Source organism: Myxocyprinus asiaticus, chromosome 41, assembly GCF_019703515.2.
Source record: "Myxocyprinus asiaticus isolate MX2 ecotype Aquarium Trade chromosome 41, UBuf_Myxa_2, whole genome shotgun sequence".
Taxonomy (NCBI): domain Eukaryota; kingdom Metazoa; phylum Chordata; class Actinopteri; order Cypriniformes; family Catostomidae; genus Myxocyprinus; species Myxocyprinus asiaticus.
In genome coordinates, this window is record NC_059384.1 from 3,768,688 (window position 1) to 3,783,508 (window position 14,821).

At 37.4% G+C, this 14,821-nt stretch overlaps 1 protein-coding gene across 6 annotated transcripts; it reads left to right on the plus strand.

Annotated features, from left to right (window-relative positions):
• Positions 1–848: 848 nt before the first annotated feature.
• LOC127431723 (putative RNA-binding protein Luc7-like 1) lies at positions 849–14,163 on the plus strand. Of its 6 annotated transcripts, XM_051682257.1 has the most exons (13): positions 866–1,063; positions 3,546–3,613; positions 3,856–3,936; positions 4,043–4,145; positions 7,862–7,956; positions 8,068–8,166; positions 8,364–8,474; positions 10,972–11,115; positions 11,473–11,649; positions 11,764–11,852; positions 11,964–11,993; positions 12,686–12,832; positions 13,418–14,163. In XM_051682257.1, the coding sequence occupies exons 6-13, from the start codon at positions 8,071–8,073 to the stop codon at positions 13,539–13,541; spliced, it is 918 nt and encodes a 305-aa protein (XP_051538217.1). In that variant the 5' UTR covers positions 866–1,063; positions 3,546–3,613; positions 3,856–3,936; positions 4,043–4,145; positions 7,862–7,956; positions 8,068–8,070; the 3' UTR covers positions 13,542–14,163. The 6 variants fall into 6 exon arrangements, with proteins under 6 accessions (XP_051538214.1, XP_051538213.1, XP_051538215.1 ...); XM_051682258.1 differs by lacking the exon at positions 4,043–4,145; XM_051682256.1 differs by lacking the exons at positions 3,856–3,936; positions 4,043–4,145.
• The last annotated feature ends 658 nt before the right edge of the window (positions 14,164–14,821 follow it).

The following is a 14,821-nucleotide window of genomic DNA, read 5'->3' on the forward strand; positions in this document are numbered from 1 at the left end:
ATAAAAAAGTCCAAATTTTGAGATAAAAAGTCATAATTATTAGATTAAAAAGTCAAATATTTTAGATAAAAAGTTATAATTATGAGATAAAAAGTCATTTCATATTCATGATTTAGTATCTTATAATTATAACTTAGTTTCTAATGATTATGACTTTTTTTTAATCGTATAATTATGACTTTTTATCTCAAAATGATGACTGTATCTCATATTCTTGATTAACCAAAACACCAGAGCCCTTCTACATTGTAGCCCACAAGCTTAGCCTAAAATAGCATAACGCGACGGTCCCATAGACACACTGTCGATGGGACAAAATACCTTTTTTTAATTTTTTTAATTTTTTATTGTTGTCTATGGTTGAGATGCTACATTACGCTGAATAAACTGCTTTTGTGAGGAAAAAGGTCATCATTTAATGAATTTACCACCTTTACACTAATCTGCCTAATGTTTTACACTAAAAAATCCTTCTGGAATGAACTATGTGTGGAGTTTACTATGATAAAATTGCTGTTTTAAAAGAGAAGATACAGAATATGTTGCGACAGGTAGGTGTTAGTTTACGGCTTTCCCCATTCGTTTGTATTATATCCGCAAACAGTGACCTACTGTCGTAACACGCGAGTTGACCGTTACCCTCTCTCTAATGTTAAAAAAGCGGAGGTTGTAATCTATGAAAAGGAGTTCTCTGAAAATTGTTCTATGTGAAGGAAATGGGCTTCCATAGAGATCAAACTGACGCAGAAATGTATTTCCATATATGCGCGTGTTTTTGGACACGTCCCCTTTAAGATGACGTGTCACACTCTGATTTGTGTATGACCAGTTTGAGTTTATTCTCTCGGTCTGTGAGTGAAGAGAGATAGACGGCGGCGACAGACACTGGCGAGACCTGTTTCGCAGATGGGTTAACCTTTACTTTTTTCTTTCTTTCTTTTTTTTTTTTTTACATTAAAGTCATCATTATTTCCGCGCGGAAAGTGAGTTAATCGTGTCAGGATGTCGGCCCAGGCTCAGATGAGAGCTTTGCTGGACCAGTTGATGGGAACGTCGAGGGATGGTGAGTGTTTAGCCGCGCGCTAACGGCTCTGACTGGTATTCTGAAGGCCGCGCGCTCAGATTAACGCAAACCAAAATATTGTAGCCAAATAAGAAAGCACAGATATATATATATATATAAAAAGTAATTTAGAGTAACTAAATGCAGCAAGATTGCATTAGAAAATGCCTCGGTTTAATGTTTGTGTACATGCAGGGGGCGGTGACGTCGTTGAGGGATGACGTCAAGACCGTTTATGCTAAGCTAATGGAAAAGCTGCTTTAGTTTATTCATTTGTTTTTCATTTTAATAGACCCTTTTCTTATCCAAAGTGACATGTAGTACACTTCTACAGCACGGATAATATGCATGTAGCAGCCTGGGTATAAATATCTTAATAAATCCCAGATACACTGCAAGAAATGCACAGTAACTGTGCAAAAATTATAAAAGCATCTACGATTTACCATTTAAGAGATATGTATAAATGCTGATACATGTTAGAAACCCATATATATAGTCAAAGCCGATGAATCGCCCGATATTTTGAGATTATCGGCATAGGCCGATAAAAAGTCGTCATTCCGCCTAGTGTCCAGTTTGCATTTAAAGCTGCACTATGTAACTTCTTTTTGTTAAAAAAATAACAAAATGTTATTAATGAGAGTGTGCAACAAAAATCCATCTTTCAAACCATGGCTTTACCCAAATACACTTTGATAAACCTATAATAACATTTTTAGAGCTGTCGGGACGGATTTCGTGATAAATTGCATACAAACGTCATACACACGTGTCACGTCATATCCGTACACAGAGAAAATAAGCGCCGGCTACTGTAGCGCGTGTATGGTGTGGGAGTAGCATAGGTCTGCAACTAACGATTATTTTCATAATCAAACAATTATTCGACTATTCGCGATTATTGCAACGATTAATCATTAGCTCTTAACCGATTATTATTATTTTTGCATTATAATTCCCTCATACTTTGCGATCTACATCACCTGAAGCTGTGAAAGTTTAGAGTGCATCTGGACTGTGAGATGTGTAATTCTTCCTCTCCTCAATCAGGCGCGAACTGCAGAGCTGCTCTCGCGCGTCATCATTAGAATTTAATGTGATCTCATGTTACGTTAAATGAGATCAAATGACTATTCGACAACGAAAATTTTGGTCGACAAGTTTTTATTGTCGACGTTGTTGTTAGCGTCGACTAATCATTTCAGCCCTAGAGTAGCGTGAAGCTGAAAGTTTGTTGTCACAACGAATGAGAAAAATTGACCATGGATCATTCAAAACGGCAAAACTCCGGGGAATCACTGGTTGTAAAAACAAAGAAACCCCGAACAGAGAAAAGTCTACAAGAAAAAAGGGAAAGTGACAGAGTCCGTAATAAAACCCGAATCAGCATCGGCTTGGCTTTTCAGAGGTGTTGACAACTCCGAGATTTGAAAGGATTTAAAAGCGACCCAGAGATGTTTTTTTCTTACTCAACTGGTAAGATATTTTATTGATATGGTTTATGTATAGTTGCGTAATCACACACACACACACACACACACTTCTGTAATTATACTGTAATCGGTGCAGAAATTTCACTTGCTAGCACACGTGTGTATTTTTCTTTCTAACAGCAATCATTTATATAAATAAATCCTTTAGTCCTAGGCTTGCTAAGGACATGTGAGTCTTGAAATGATGTTGACATAAATTAGTTACTACCGTGGTCTATTTGGCAAAAATATCCTGCGGTTATAAAAACTTTACAACGTTTAACCTTATCAGACTAGCAATCGTTATGTCTAACGTTAACGAACGTTGCCTAACTTTTGTAACGCCATCAATGTTTCCAATAAGTCAAAACAAAAGCATAAGATATGGTACTTACCTGCTCAGATGACATGTTTTCAGATATCCGTCTTTTCCTTTCTTTCGTAATTTATTTGTCCATTCGCTCTGATGAGATGTCCTGTGTTCATGTGTACACCGATGCCTCGAACCACATTCATCCGCGCAGAGGAGCAGAGCCGAAGCACAACTTACGTCATTACCAAAACAATGTTCTTCTGCAAGATGCATGCAGTTTTATTTTTTAACAGCTAGAGGGCAAAAAGTTACATAGTGTAGCTTTAAATTCAATAATATGTTCATAAAGTTTTGAATATTTATTATTATTATTAATTGATATTTTTTAATATTTTTATATCGAGTAGCCTATTATTTCATGTGTATATTGTTTCCTGAAATGGATGCAAACATTAAACCTGGAGGAGCATTACCAAGAAGGAATATCACTTTTTAAGTCTAAAATAAGTAAACAAAGGGGATTTGCGCAGATGCGCTTATATGTTGAATTGAGTTTTAATTGGCTGTAAGAATCTCAGCCCTTCGTGTGAATGAAGCGACTGTCTGTGTGAATGCTGAGATGAATTCATATGCTTCCCGTACATTTGTTTCATACAGACTGAACAATTGTGGCCCCTTTATTCTATTCATTAAGGTTTCAGTGTATCTTTGCCAGCCTACATCTGCAAGGGAGTTGCAGAAAAGCCTCATGTTCATCGAGCCGTGAGTCACCAATGCTTTTTAAAGCTGTTATGAATATGAACAAAACAATACTGTTTGCTTTCCAGCAGTAACTGTTTTACACATCACGTTAGTTGGTAACGCAGAGAGGATACGAAGCTTCTGCCCAGCGCTTTTCCAACACAAAATGAATTAAAAAAATTAAAAAAGGAAAGAAAAACAAATTCCTTCGCCGACGTCTTCACTTTTACTCTTGTGTATCATTCCCAACTTCCTCATTACAGGTTTGGGCAAGAAAAGCTTTTCCCTTTAAACTTTTAGAGGCTTGGACCGCAGGAGGGGTACTGAATGGGAGAAACCTCGCAGTGTGTATAAATGAACCTTTTCACTTTAGTTTTGGATTTCTTTTATTTTCATTTGGTGAACTTTTTTAATCATCTTTGTATTGGTTGCTTTGAATATGTGCATTAGATTATCCAGCAATTCTGAATGTGTGCTCACAAGGGTAATTCTCTTAAAGTGCAAAATGGCTTTCTGAAACATGACATCCCTCCCTGAAACACCTTTATGCTCTGTAAGTTAACTTTTTATTCTATACATTAGGGCTGGGTGATATAATGGTTATTCTCGATATATTGTGAGCATCGTTTTGCAGTCGTTCCTTGTATGTGATTGAGAGTATTAAGATGTTTTAATAATCTGATTTTAAACTTCAGTAGCAAAAATGATGAAAGAGTTGGTAAGTTCAATATATTTCTGTAAACTGTTCAGTTCAGTCGCTAAAAATGCTGTTTTATCACTGTGGATTGTTAGATTGATGCATATAAATGTTAATGATTATCTAAATGTAATTTTTTTCCATTGTTTAGTGAAAAACCAAAGTGTAGAAAATGTGCAAATATAAGTAGATTTTTTTTGTACTGTATTTTAGCCTACATCTTGCATTAAACATTTAGAATTTTAGCTGTAATGTCAATTTCAAATAGAGGTCCACCAATAGTAGATTTTGCAGATACCGATAATTGAGGCAAATAACTGATTAATCAGCGGATAGTTTTTAAAATCGATTAATAGAATGAAGGGCACAGACACAGAGGCTACAAATAACGTGGGACTTAAGAATAAGCCCGAAATACACTTATTTATTTCGGGACTCTTACTTTGAAATAACAAAGACTTGGCTCTGTTACAATGCTGTATATTTAAGTATTTACACCAGATTCACCAGATTAAGGATTTTGTGTGTGTGTGTGTGTGTGTGTATGTATGTATGTGTATATATATATATATATATATATATATAACAGTTGGGAATGTTACTTTGAAATGTATTCCACTACAGATTACAGTATAAATGCTGTAAAATATAATTTGTAGCGTATTCCGTTTGGTTAATCAAACTCTGTAATCTAAACACTTTGGATGACTTTTTCAACACTGGCAGATTTTTTCACTTGTTTTGACACAATGCAGTGTTGCTCATTTACGGTAAAGTAAATGTATTTATTTTTAGATAGTTTTATAGGAAAACAATAAAAAAATTCTAATCAAGAATAAGATTTTTGCAGTATATGTTTGCCCTAATTTTAAATATCTTACTAGAGAAAAATAATTATCTCATGTGAATTTTCTTGATAGAAAAATATGATCGTGCCTGTTAACAGGTGTATGTAAATTTTATGCGTAGCATAAAGTTGAATGTTCACATGTCAGTCTACACAAGGTTAACTGTTTCTGATGCTCCAAGAGTGTACACAACGACACCATCTGATTGTAAAACATCATAACCACCTTTTCACTCATAAAAGTGTGAAAGTGCCCTCTGTCTGCTCATTTAAATGTAAAACATCATAAGAAAGTGTTTCACGGCTGTTCAAACACTCCTCGGATCGCATAATTTATATGGATGTTTTCCAACAAAAACGACTGAAAATTAAATGAAACAAATGACAATAAATTGCAAAGTAATCTCTTTAGTAATTAAAATACTTTTTGAATGTAACTGTATTCTGATTACCAATGATTTAAATTGTAACTGTAGTGGTATACAGGTACTTATATTTTGTATTTTAAATGTAATCCCATAACATGTATTCCATTACTCACCAACCCAGTGTGTTTGTGTGTGTGTATGTATGTATGTATATACAGTTGTGCTCAAAAGTTTGCATACCCTGGCAGAAATTGTGAAATTTTGGCATTGATTTTGAAAATATGACTGATCATGCAAAAAAAAAAAAAAAAAAAACTGTCTTTTATTTAAGGATAGTGATCATATGAAGCCATTTATTATCACATAGTTGTTTGGCTCCTTGTTAAATCATATTGATAACAGAAATCACCCAAATGGCCCTGATCAAAAGTTTACATACCCTTGAATGTTTGGCCTTGTTACAGACACACAAGGTGACACACACAGGTTTAAATGGCAATTAAAGGTTAATTTCCCACACCTGTGGCTTTTTAAATTGCAATTTACAGGTTGACCAAGAAAGATTTCAGCCACAACTGCCAGAAGAATTGTTCGGGATACAAAGAAAAACCCACAGGTAACCTCAGGAGAAATACAGGCTGCTCTGGAAAAAGATGGTGTGGTTGTTTCAAGGAGCACAATACGACGATACTTGAACAAAAATGAGCTGCATGGTCGAGTTGCCAGAAAGAAGCCTTTACTGCGCCAATGCCACAAAAAAGCCCGGTTACAATATGCCCGACAACACCTTGACACGCCTCACAGCTTCTGGCACACTGTAATTTGGAGTGACGAGACCAAAATAGAGCTTTATGGTCACAACCATAAGTGCTATGTTTGGAGAGGGGTCAACAAGTATTGTGCTCCTTGAAACAACCACACCGTCTTTTTCCAGAGCAGCCTGTATTTCTCCTGAGGTTACCTGTGGGTTTTTCTTTGTGTCCTGAACAATTCTTCTGGCAGTTGTGGCTGAAATCTTTCTTGGTCTACCTGACCTTGGCTTGGTATCAAGAGATCCCCGACTTTTCCACTTCTTAATAAGTGATTGAACAGTACTGACTGGCATTTTCAAGGCTTTGGATATCTTTTTATATCCTTTTCCATCTTTATAAAGTTCCATTACCTTGTTACACAGGTCTTTTGACAGTTCTTCTCTGCTCCCCGTGGCTCAGTATCTAGCCTGCTCAGTGCATCCACGTGAGAGCTAACAAACTCATTGACTATTTATACACAGACACTAATCACAATTTAAAAAGCCACAGGTGTGGGAAATTAACCTTTAATTGCCATTTAAACCTGTGTGTGTCACCTTGTGTGTCTGTAACAAGGCCAAACATTCAAGGGTATGTAAACCTTTGCATGATCAGTCATATTTTCAAAATCAGTGCCAAAATTTCACAATTTCTGCCAGGGTATGCAAACTTTTGAGCACAACTGTGTGTATGTGTGTGTGTGTGTATATATATATATATATAATCACAAAATGAGTTTTATTATTATTGAAAAGATATAAAGTCACAATGTATATGATGATGGGGCACATTTCTAAATAGTCCCAAAACATTTTTTAATTTAATTTAGAACACTCAATTTATCAAATCTATATAATCAAATTTGCCTTCAAGTGAGGATAAAAAAATATGGATGAAAATGATCAGTCAGTGATTGTATAGTTCACATCTAGAGGCCGCCGCCACAGAGGAATAAAAAAAAAAAAAACGATCAACATAGATTTTTACCTATAGTTATAAAAAGTAACTCTCGGTACCGATTAATCGGTCTACCTCTAAGTTCAAATATATATGTAAATGAGAGAGAGAGATAATGAATATCGTTTGTCTGAAAAATATTAAAAAATATTTCTTTTAGCTGTATTGCCCAGTCCTAATGACCATGACAACACTGTAGAAAGAGACACAGAGTACATCATTCCATCTATATGGGGACTGAGAAGTCTCACAGTATGACTAAACCCGTGATGAGAGATCTCCAGCCTCAAGGGCTGCTCCAGGATCAGTTATTGCCACTCTATTTTAGACATTCATAATAAGGAACCAGTTAAAGAAACAGGCCCTGGGTCAGAGGGTTTACACAGTTAAACTTCTCCACTTAGTTATTTATTTATGAGTTCATATTTCTTTTGTAACTTGACCGTTAAAATTAAAAACACATACTGTACACACTCTATATATCTCAGATTCTGAAATTTCACAGCAAGGACAGACAAATCTGTGACCCTTGGCCGCAAAGTTAGCAGTGTGTAGCGGCACAGTGTGTGAGATCTTACTCAATGTCAATTATGTGCTGTGTCCTTGCAGGAGATGAATCGAGACAGAGAGTTAAGTTCACAGATGAACGCGTCTGCAAATCGCACCTGCTCAACTGCTGCCCGAATGACATCCTCTCTGGAACGGTGAGGAACCAGCGCACACTGGACTATCCTATACGAAATGTGACATACACTGCTTGTTTATTCACCCGATTCTTCATATTGATGAGTGATCTGTTTTTGCTGTCTTTGTAGCGCATGGACCTTGGAGAATGCTCTAAGATTCATGACCTGGCGCTGAGAGCCGACTATGAGATCGCCTCTAAAGAGAGAGACCTGTTCTTTGAACTGGATGTAAGTTGCACGTCATCCAGTAGAATTCGTCTGTTGTGTTTTGGGGTTTTTGAAAGAACGAATCTTACGTTAAGTTTGCTTTTTGGACAGTCCCAAGATTTGGACACTCAAAAACACTCATTTAGGCGAGTTTTCAGACACCATACTAGATGTCAGAGACCATCGTTTATTTTGGTTGCTTTCGCTGTGTTCTCTAGGCGGTGGATCACCTGGAATCGTTTATTGCTGACTGCGACCGCAGGACCGAGTTGGCCAAGAAACGTCTCGCTGAGACGCAGGAAGAGATCAGCGCTGAGGTTGCCCAGAAGGTAAGAAGTGTGTATGTACAGCTGGAAATCGTAAAGAATTTAACGATTTTGCTTCCGATTGCTCTTAGTGGTTCTATTGCATTTAAGCTACTGAGTTTCCCATGTCAACACTTGTACGTTTTTGGTATCATCATTGTTTTCCGAAGTACTAGAGAGGGTTTTTCAAATGTGAAAATGTTGTTCAAGGGTGGATAAAGCGTAAATGACAAAATCAATGCATTTGCATACGTAAATGTGTTCACAGTCTGCACGTATTGTCTGTGCATATGCATCGAATGTGTCTATACAACAGTGCTTGTCAAAGTGTTGGGTGCGTCCCTGTTGTAAGGGGGGCGCAGAAGATTCATGCAAATCTCTTTCACTTTCACACATTCAAAAAATTTGCGTACACTGGAGGCCTGGGTAGCTCAGTGGTAAAGACGCTGGCTACCACCTCTGGAGTTCGCTAGTCCGAATCCCAGGGCGTGCTGAGTGACTCTAGCCAGGTCTCCTAAACAACCAAATTGGCCCGGTTGCTAGGGAGGGTAGAGTCACATGGGGTAACCTCCTCGTGGTCGCTATAATGTGGTTAGTTCTCGGTGGGGCGCGTGGTGAGTTGAGCATGGACGGCGTGAAGCCTCCACATGCGCTATGTCTCTGTGGCAACGCGCTCAACAAGCCACATGATAAGATGTGCGGGTGTACAATCTCAGACGCAGAGGCAACTGGGATTCGTCCTCCGCCACCCGGATTGAGGCGAGTCACTATGCAACCACGAGGACTTAAAAAGCACATTGGGAATTGGGCATGCTAAATTGGGAGAAAAAAAATAAAAATAATTTGCGTACACTTTTGCCTGGCACTGCAGTGCGTCCTGTGTGCGCAGTTCTTGACAGCATGAGGCGTTTATACTTATGTGGCATCAGGTGTGCTCATTGCACTGCGCTTATGTAAACAAAGACATTTTCATGAGCGTGCCAGATTCGAACGGGTTAAGAGGTGAATTTACTCTTAAATTGTGGTCTGTTCCTCACACAACACTATTGCATGGCTACAGAAGAATTGAAAATAGCGTACGAGTGATATGGATGGCTTTTATGGTGCTTTTATGTGCTTGAAAATCACGATCCTCTCATTCTTGTGTTTCACAGATGAAAAAAAGTCATACTTTGTACGAGGAGCAAATAATGGCAGAAATTTTACTTTTTGGGAGAGTTATTAAACGCATGTTAAAGCTAAAGTATGTAATTCCTGTGACAAGCGCCACTGAACGAAATTACAAAAATAAACAATGTTTTCAAAACAGCTTTCTGAATACGCCCCTCATCTGCTGTTTTTTTTCAAACATTCAGATAGTCACTCAAAAGAACCGGAGGAATTTTCAAAGTGCTACAGAGACACAGTGTTTACAGTTTTCAAGAAATTAACCTATTAATGTCTTATCTGTAGTTGTCTCTGCATAGTAAGCTGGAATATTAGAAAGTATTTTAACACTGAAAAAGTTACGTCAGCTTAAAGCAGTATCTATAAGTATCTTTGTTTTACAAGTATATAGGCATAAATAATTTTATGTATTTTTATGTAACACAGGAATTATACAGAAAATAACAATGTAGTCCTAGTTACAAAGATAATCCAGAAGAGTGTAACTTTTCAGCAAAAAAAAAGTAGAAACTGAAAGAACACATTTATTTTTATTTTTTCTCGTGACATGAAGTTGAAAAAAAATGCATTTAATCTTTTAAAATTACAGTTGCCTCCACTTCTGAGACCGTCAGTCCACACATCTTATCACGTGACTCGTTGTGCATGACATCGCGGAGACTCACAGCATGTGGAGGCTCATGCTACTCTCCACGATCCACGCACGACTCTCCACATGCCCCATTGAGAGCGAGAACCACTAATTGTGACCACGAAGAGGTTACCCCATGTGACTCTACCCTTCCTAGCAACCGGACCAATTTGGTTGTTTAGGAGACCTGGCTGGAGTCACTCAGCACGCCCTGGATTCAAACTCGCGACTCCAGGGGTGATAGTCAGCGTCAATACTCGCTGAGCTACCCAGGCCCCCTCAAAAAAAAAAAAAAAAATGTATAAGCTTGAAACATTACGTTTTTCTTCTTTCAAAGGGGGGCGGGACCCAAGAAAATTTAAAAACCACTATTGTACAGAGTTGTGGTCAAAAGAGTATACTTTGAAAAACTGCACGCAGAAAAATGAACTGTACTCCAGCCTTAAGTGTGGACTGTCAGAACTCTGTTTTAAATTCTAGGCTTTTTGTTTTGATTGATTTTAACTTGTGTTACATAATGTTAAGCTGTTTTTGCATTGATACCCGACTTATCCTTCATTTGTAACTAATAATCTCGTCAAAAACATTTCTAGATATAAATAACTAGCCTGTCTTGTGCTATATACTGTTACGTGATATCACAGTACGAGTAATTTTATGTAAGAATGTAGTCATACCACCCCCTGTCTTTTGTCTTATTGGCTTTGTGTGTTTTGTTGTCAGGCAGAAAAAGTTCACGAGTTAAACGAGGAGATCGGGAAACTCCTGGCAAAGGCTGAACAGCTCGGTGCTGAGGGAAATGTGGACGAAGCCCAGAAAATTCTACAGGAGGTCGAAAAAGTCCGAATTAGAAAGAAGGACGCAGAGGTAAGATGCAACCTCTTTTTGTTTTTTTCCCCCACTGCTGTTTTACTGTAAAAGACTGAGAGAATTGGCTCAAGTTTTCGCATTTATTTGAAACATGTAATGTTAACTGTGTAAACATTTCTTCTTTGTAATGTACTCTGGATGTTTATGCTTTCTCTTTGTCGGACAGGACCCATTTTCCTGTTTTAAATAATGTTGGAATACAGGAAATGAGTGTTTTTGTATTTCTGTTTATTTGTGAACACAGAACAGATGTTGTTAGATCCAGTTTATTTCATACTAGTTGCATGTTTACTCAAAGCCAAACTCAAATTAGATCCATAGATCCTTCAATGTGTGTATGTGTGTTATGTGCAGGAGGAGTACAGGAACTCTATGCCTGCCTCCAGTTTCCAGCAGCAGAAGTTGCGCGTCTGTGAGGTGTGCTCCGCCTACCTGGGTCTCCATGACAACGACCGGCGCCTTGCTGACCACTTCGGTGGCAAACTTCACCTGGGCTTCATCCAGATCAGAGAGAAGTTGGAGCAGCTGAAGGTAATGGGCCAGTCCAATGCCAAAACACATCTTTAACGTCTGCAGGCGGTGGTAAATTATTATTATAATTATTTTTTAGAATGGTAAACAATGTTTTTCTCTATTCCTCTATAGAAAACAGTACAGGAAAAACAGGAGAAGCGAAACCAGGAGCGACTGAAAAGGAGAGAAGAGAGGGAGAAAGAGGAGAAAATGAAGAAGCAGTGAGGATTTATGCAAATTCTTTCAAGTCATGTGACCTTCGTAGGTTTCCGAGATTTCTTGTGAAGTATACTAAGGAATTTAACGTCATTTCTGCCTGCTTTTTTCTCTAGGACGAGATCACGCAGCCGAGAGCGCAAGAGGTCAGTTGCTCAGATTCACATAAGTCACATGATCAGGGTCTTGTATTACCCTGAATTGGTTTATTTTGTGACGATGACTAGTCTGTACATTATCTCACTTATTATGGCTATGAACATGAAATATTGTTTTATCTTAGATTAGTTGAAATATAGTTTAATGGCCCAGCAACAAGACAAAAGCTGTGACAGTATTCATTTATATTTTTCAATATGGACTAGTTAGCTAACATGTCTTCCTCTTTTTATTTGTCTTCTTTTGTGGTTCTTTAGAAAGATTGCGAAGTGATACATGAGACATGAAAAGAGCACCAGTATATAGGAAATCAGATGCATGGGACAACGGTCCATTATACAGTTTAGTGGTCATTATACAAAAATGTTAATGCCCACTTAGTGCTGGGATTGACCTGTCAGAAGCAAGTATTCCAGAGAGCTGTGTAATAAATGTCAGTATAACATTCATAATCAATGTTGATGTTTTGTGGTGGTTAATACAGTAGGTAAAGATGCAAATCGAGTATTAAGATGAAGTGGAAGAGTTTTAATAGGAGCACTGTTAAACAATGTTGTCTCTAGAACGAGGGTAAAAATGTTTGGTTGTCTTCTTTGAATGCCACATTACAAAATTAATTCAAATAATTTGTGCCCGACATTTTTCTTTAATAGCGTTTCCTGTTGTTCTGTTGGTCTAGTTCTCGTGATCGCGAGCGCAGGCGCAAACGTTCCCGCTCTGCGTCACGAGAGAAGCGGCGTTCTCGCTCTAAAGAGCGCGATAGACGCCGACGGCACCGATCCCGCTCCAGATCCCGCTCACGGCACAGCCGAGAACAGTCACACAAGTGAGTGTTGCGCATCAGTGTTAAAAAAAGCAACTAAAAGGAACAAACTACTTTAGCCAAATATTTCTTTTTGTGTGGTTGTTTGAGGCAAAACTCAATATTTCGAAATTTGCAACATTGTTGTCTATGTGATCCTTAATATAATAAATCTGTCATACTTTTCATTTGTGTTATATTGAAATGAAAGTGAACTTCATATCGAACCAAATCATGAGAGAACCATATCGTCCCACCCCTTTAAATGAGCGTTTTAGGTTTTAATGCTGTTAATGGAGATTCAGAGTTGTATTTTATGACAATATTGTCCTCTAGGTTCAATGTATTTGGCTGCTCTTTGTTAGTAGTTTACATTTTAACTACTATTTCAAAAGAGTAGTTTGACCTGTGTAACTACTTTGAGTAGCTTGTGGTCTGGAAGGCTACAATACCTAAATAGTTTCCCCAGCACTGCTGCACAAACCACACTGTAAATCTCACAGGCAATACGATGTTTTATGTCCTTAAAGAGTTTGGAAACAAAATTGCTGACACAAACGCATGCACTTTTCTCCATTACCCTGTCGTAACAGTTTACGTGTGTTTCAGACCTTCACGGGACCGTGATCGCGAGCGTGACCGCAAGCGCGGTTCATCTGAGCGGAGATCAGACGGGCTGAACGGGAGGACAGAATCTCGCCGCCATGACGACAGAGAAGCTGGAGAAATCTGAATCATCTCACTCCACATAACGCCCACATACATAATGCACACTTTTATATTTATCGCATTGAGCTTCGTACGTGGTAAACTGCCCATTCCCTGTTTCATCAAAGTCTTTGTCTTCAATATCAAAACTGAACAAAACCTGTTTTAGCCTGTGTCCATCAAAATAAATAGTTTTGATTTTGTGTGTGTGTGTGGTGTTTTTAGGTATTGTTTTTTTATTAGTTTTATTGTTTGTCCTGAGTGGATGTGTGCATGTTGAAGGAAGCTCATTCTACTTTAAAAGCTGATCTGAGCTCAGTTTTAATGACCCTTCTTTAAATATAGCTGCAGTATTCCCCATAGAAAGAGGCCGTGTCCATTCACTCACTTTATATCTGTAGCAGTGGAGTAGACATTTAATTCATCTAAAGAAATAAATCCTTTATTGCATATTGTTTCAGATTTACAATGTACAAAAACTTTTGTAATGCAGTTCTGATTCATGTTGTCCTCTTGCATTAAATGGTTTTATGAATTGAAGTAGTATTTGAATGGTCATTACTGAGGGCTATTATCTAACTATTGAACTCTGGAGGTGTCAAGTCACTTTTACTGTTTTTTCCTTTTTTTTTTTTTTAATGAATAAATAAGCAAAATGCTTGCATACATGTTCACTGAGCCGTTTTCTTTGCATTGCAAGTTAGAGCTACAGTATACATTTTATTCATCCCTTAACCCATGCAACATTACTGTATTTGGGTATTCAAAAAAATCTGACACTCTATTAATTTCTTAAAATATTAAAAATATATTTGTCTATATATTGTAATGTGTTTGTATGTATAAAAACTGCAACAAAATCTGTAACGAATAAAACTGGATGTCACTGTTATTTTTCCTCTATTTTTACAGTGATATCACAAAACTCAGTAATATTAGTCCAAAAGCATTCTTTTTCTCATTTAACTATATAATAAACATATTTAGACATCTATATAAATGTTATAATTTTTTTCAGCAAACTTGACATGCAGAGCATTGCATTTGCAAAGCCAACACACATACTAATAACAATTATAGTATGTTTGTAATTTTATAGTTTTAACAGTACTGTACAGTAACTTTAAACCTTTACAGTACAGATATGCCATAACATGACGGGTTATTGATAGGGAAAAGGTTTATTCCTATGGTTGGAATGCACTTTTTATGAAAGCATCTGCCATATCCATAATATATTTGAATGTAACAGTTTGTTCAGACAGAGTTCTAATTATATTAGAATTACATGCCTTTCATTGCATT

Excerpts from the sequence above, each read along its gene's own strand:
- LOC127431723 (XM_051682253.1), top strand. The coding sequence starts at position 1,003 with ATGTCGGCCCAGGCTCAGATGAGAGCTTTGCTGGACCAGTTGATGGGA. Across the intron at positions 1,064-7,861 it reads GATGGGAACGTCGAGGGATG|GAGATGAATCGAGACAGAGA; the intron begins GTGAGTGTTTAG and ends GTGTCCTTGCAG. Across the intron at positions 11,994-12,685 it reads CGCAGCCGAGAGCGCAAGAG|TTCTCGTGATCGCGAGCGCA; the intron begins GTCAGTTGCTCA and ends CTGTTGGTCTAG.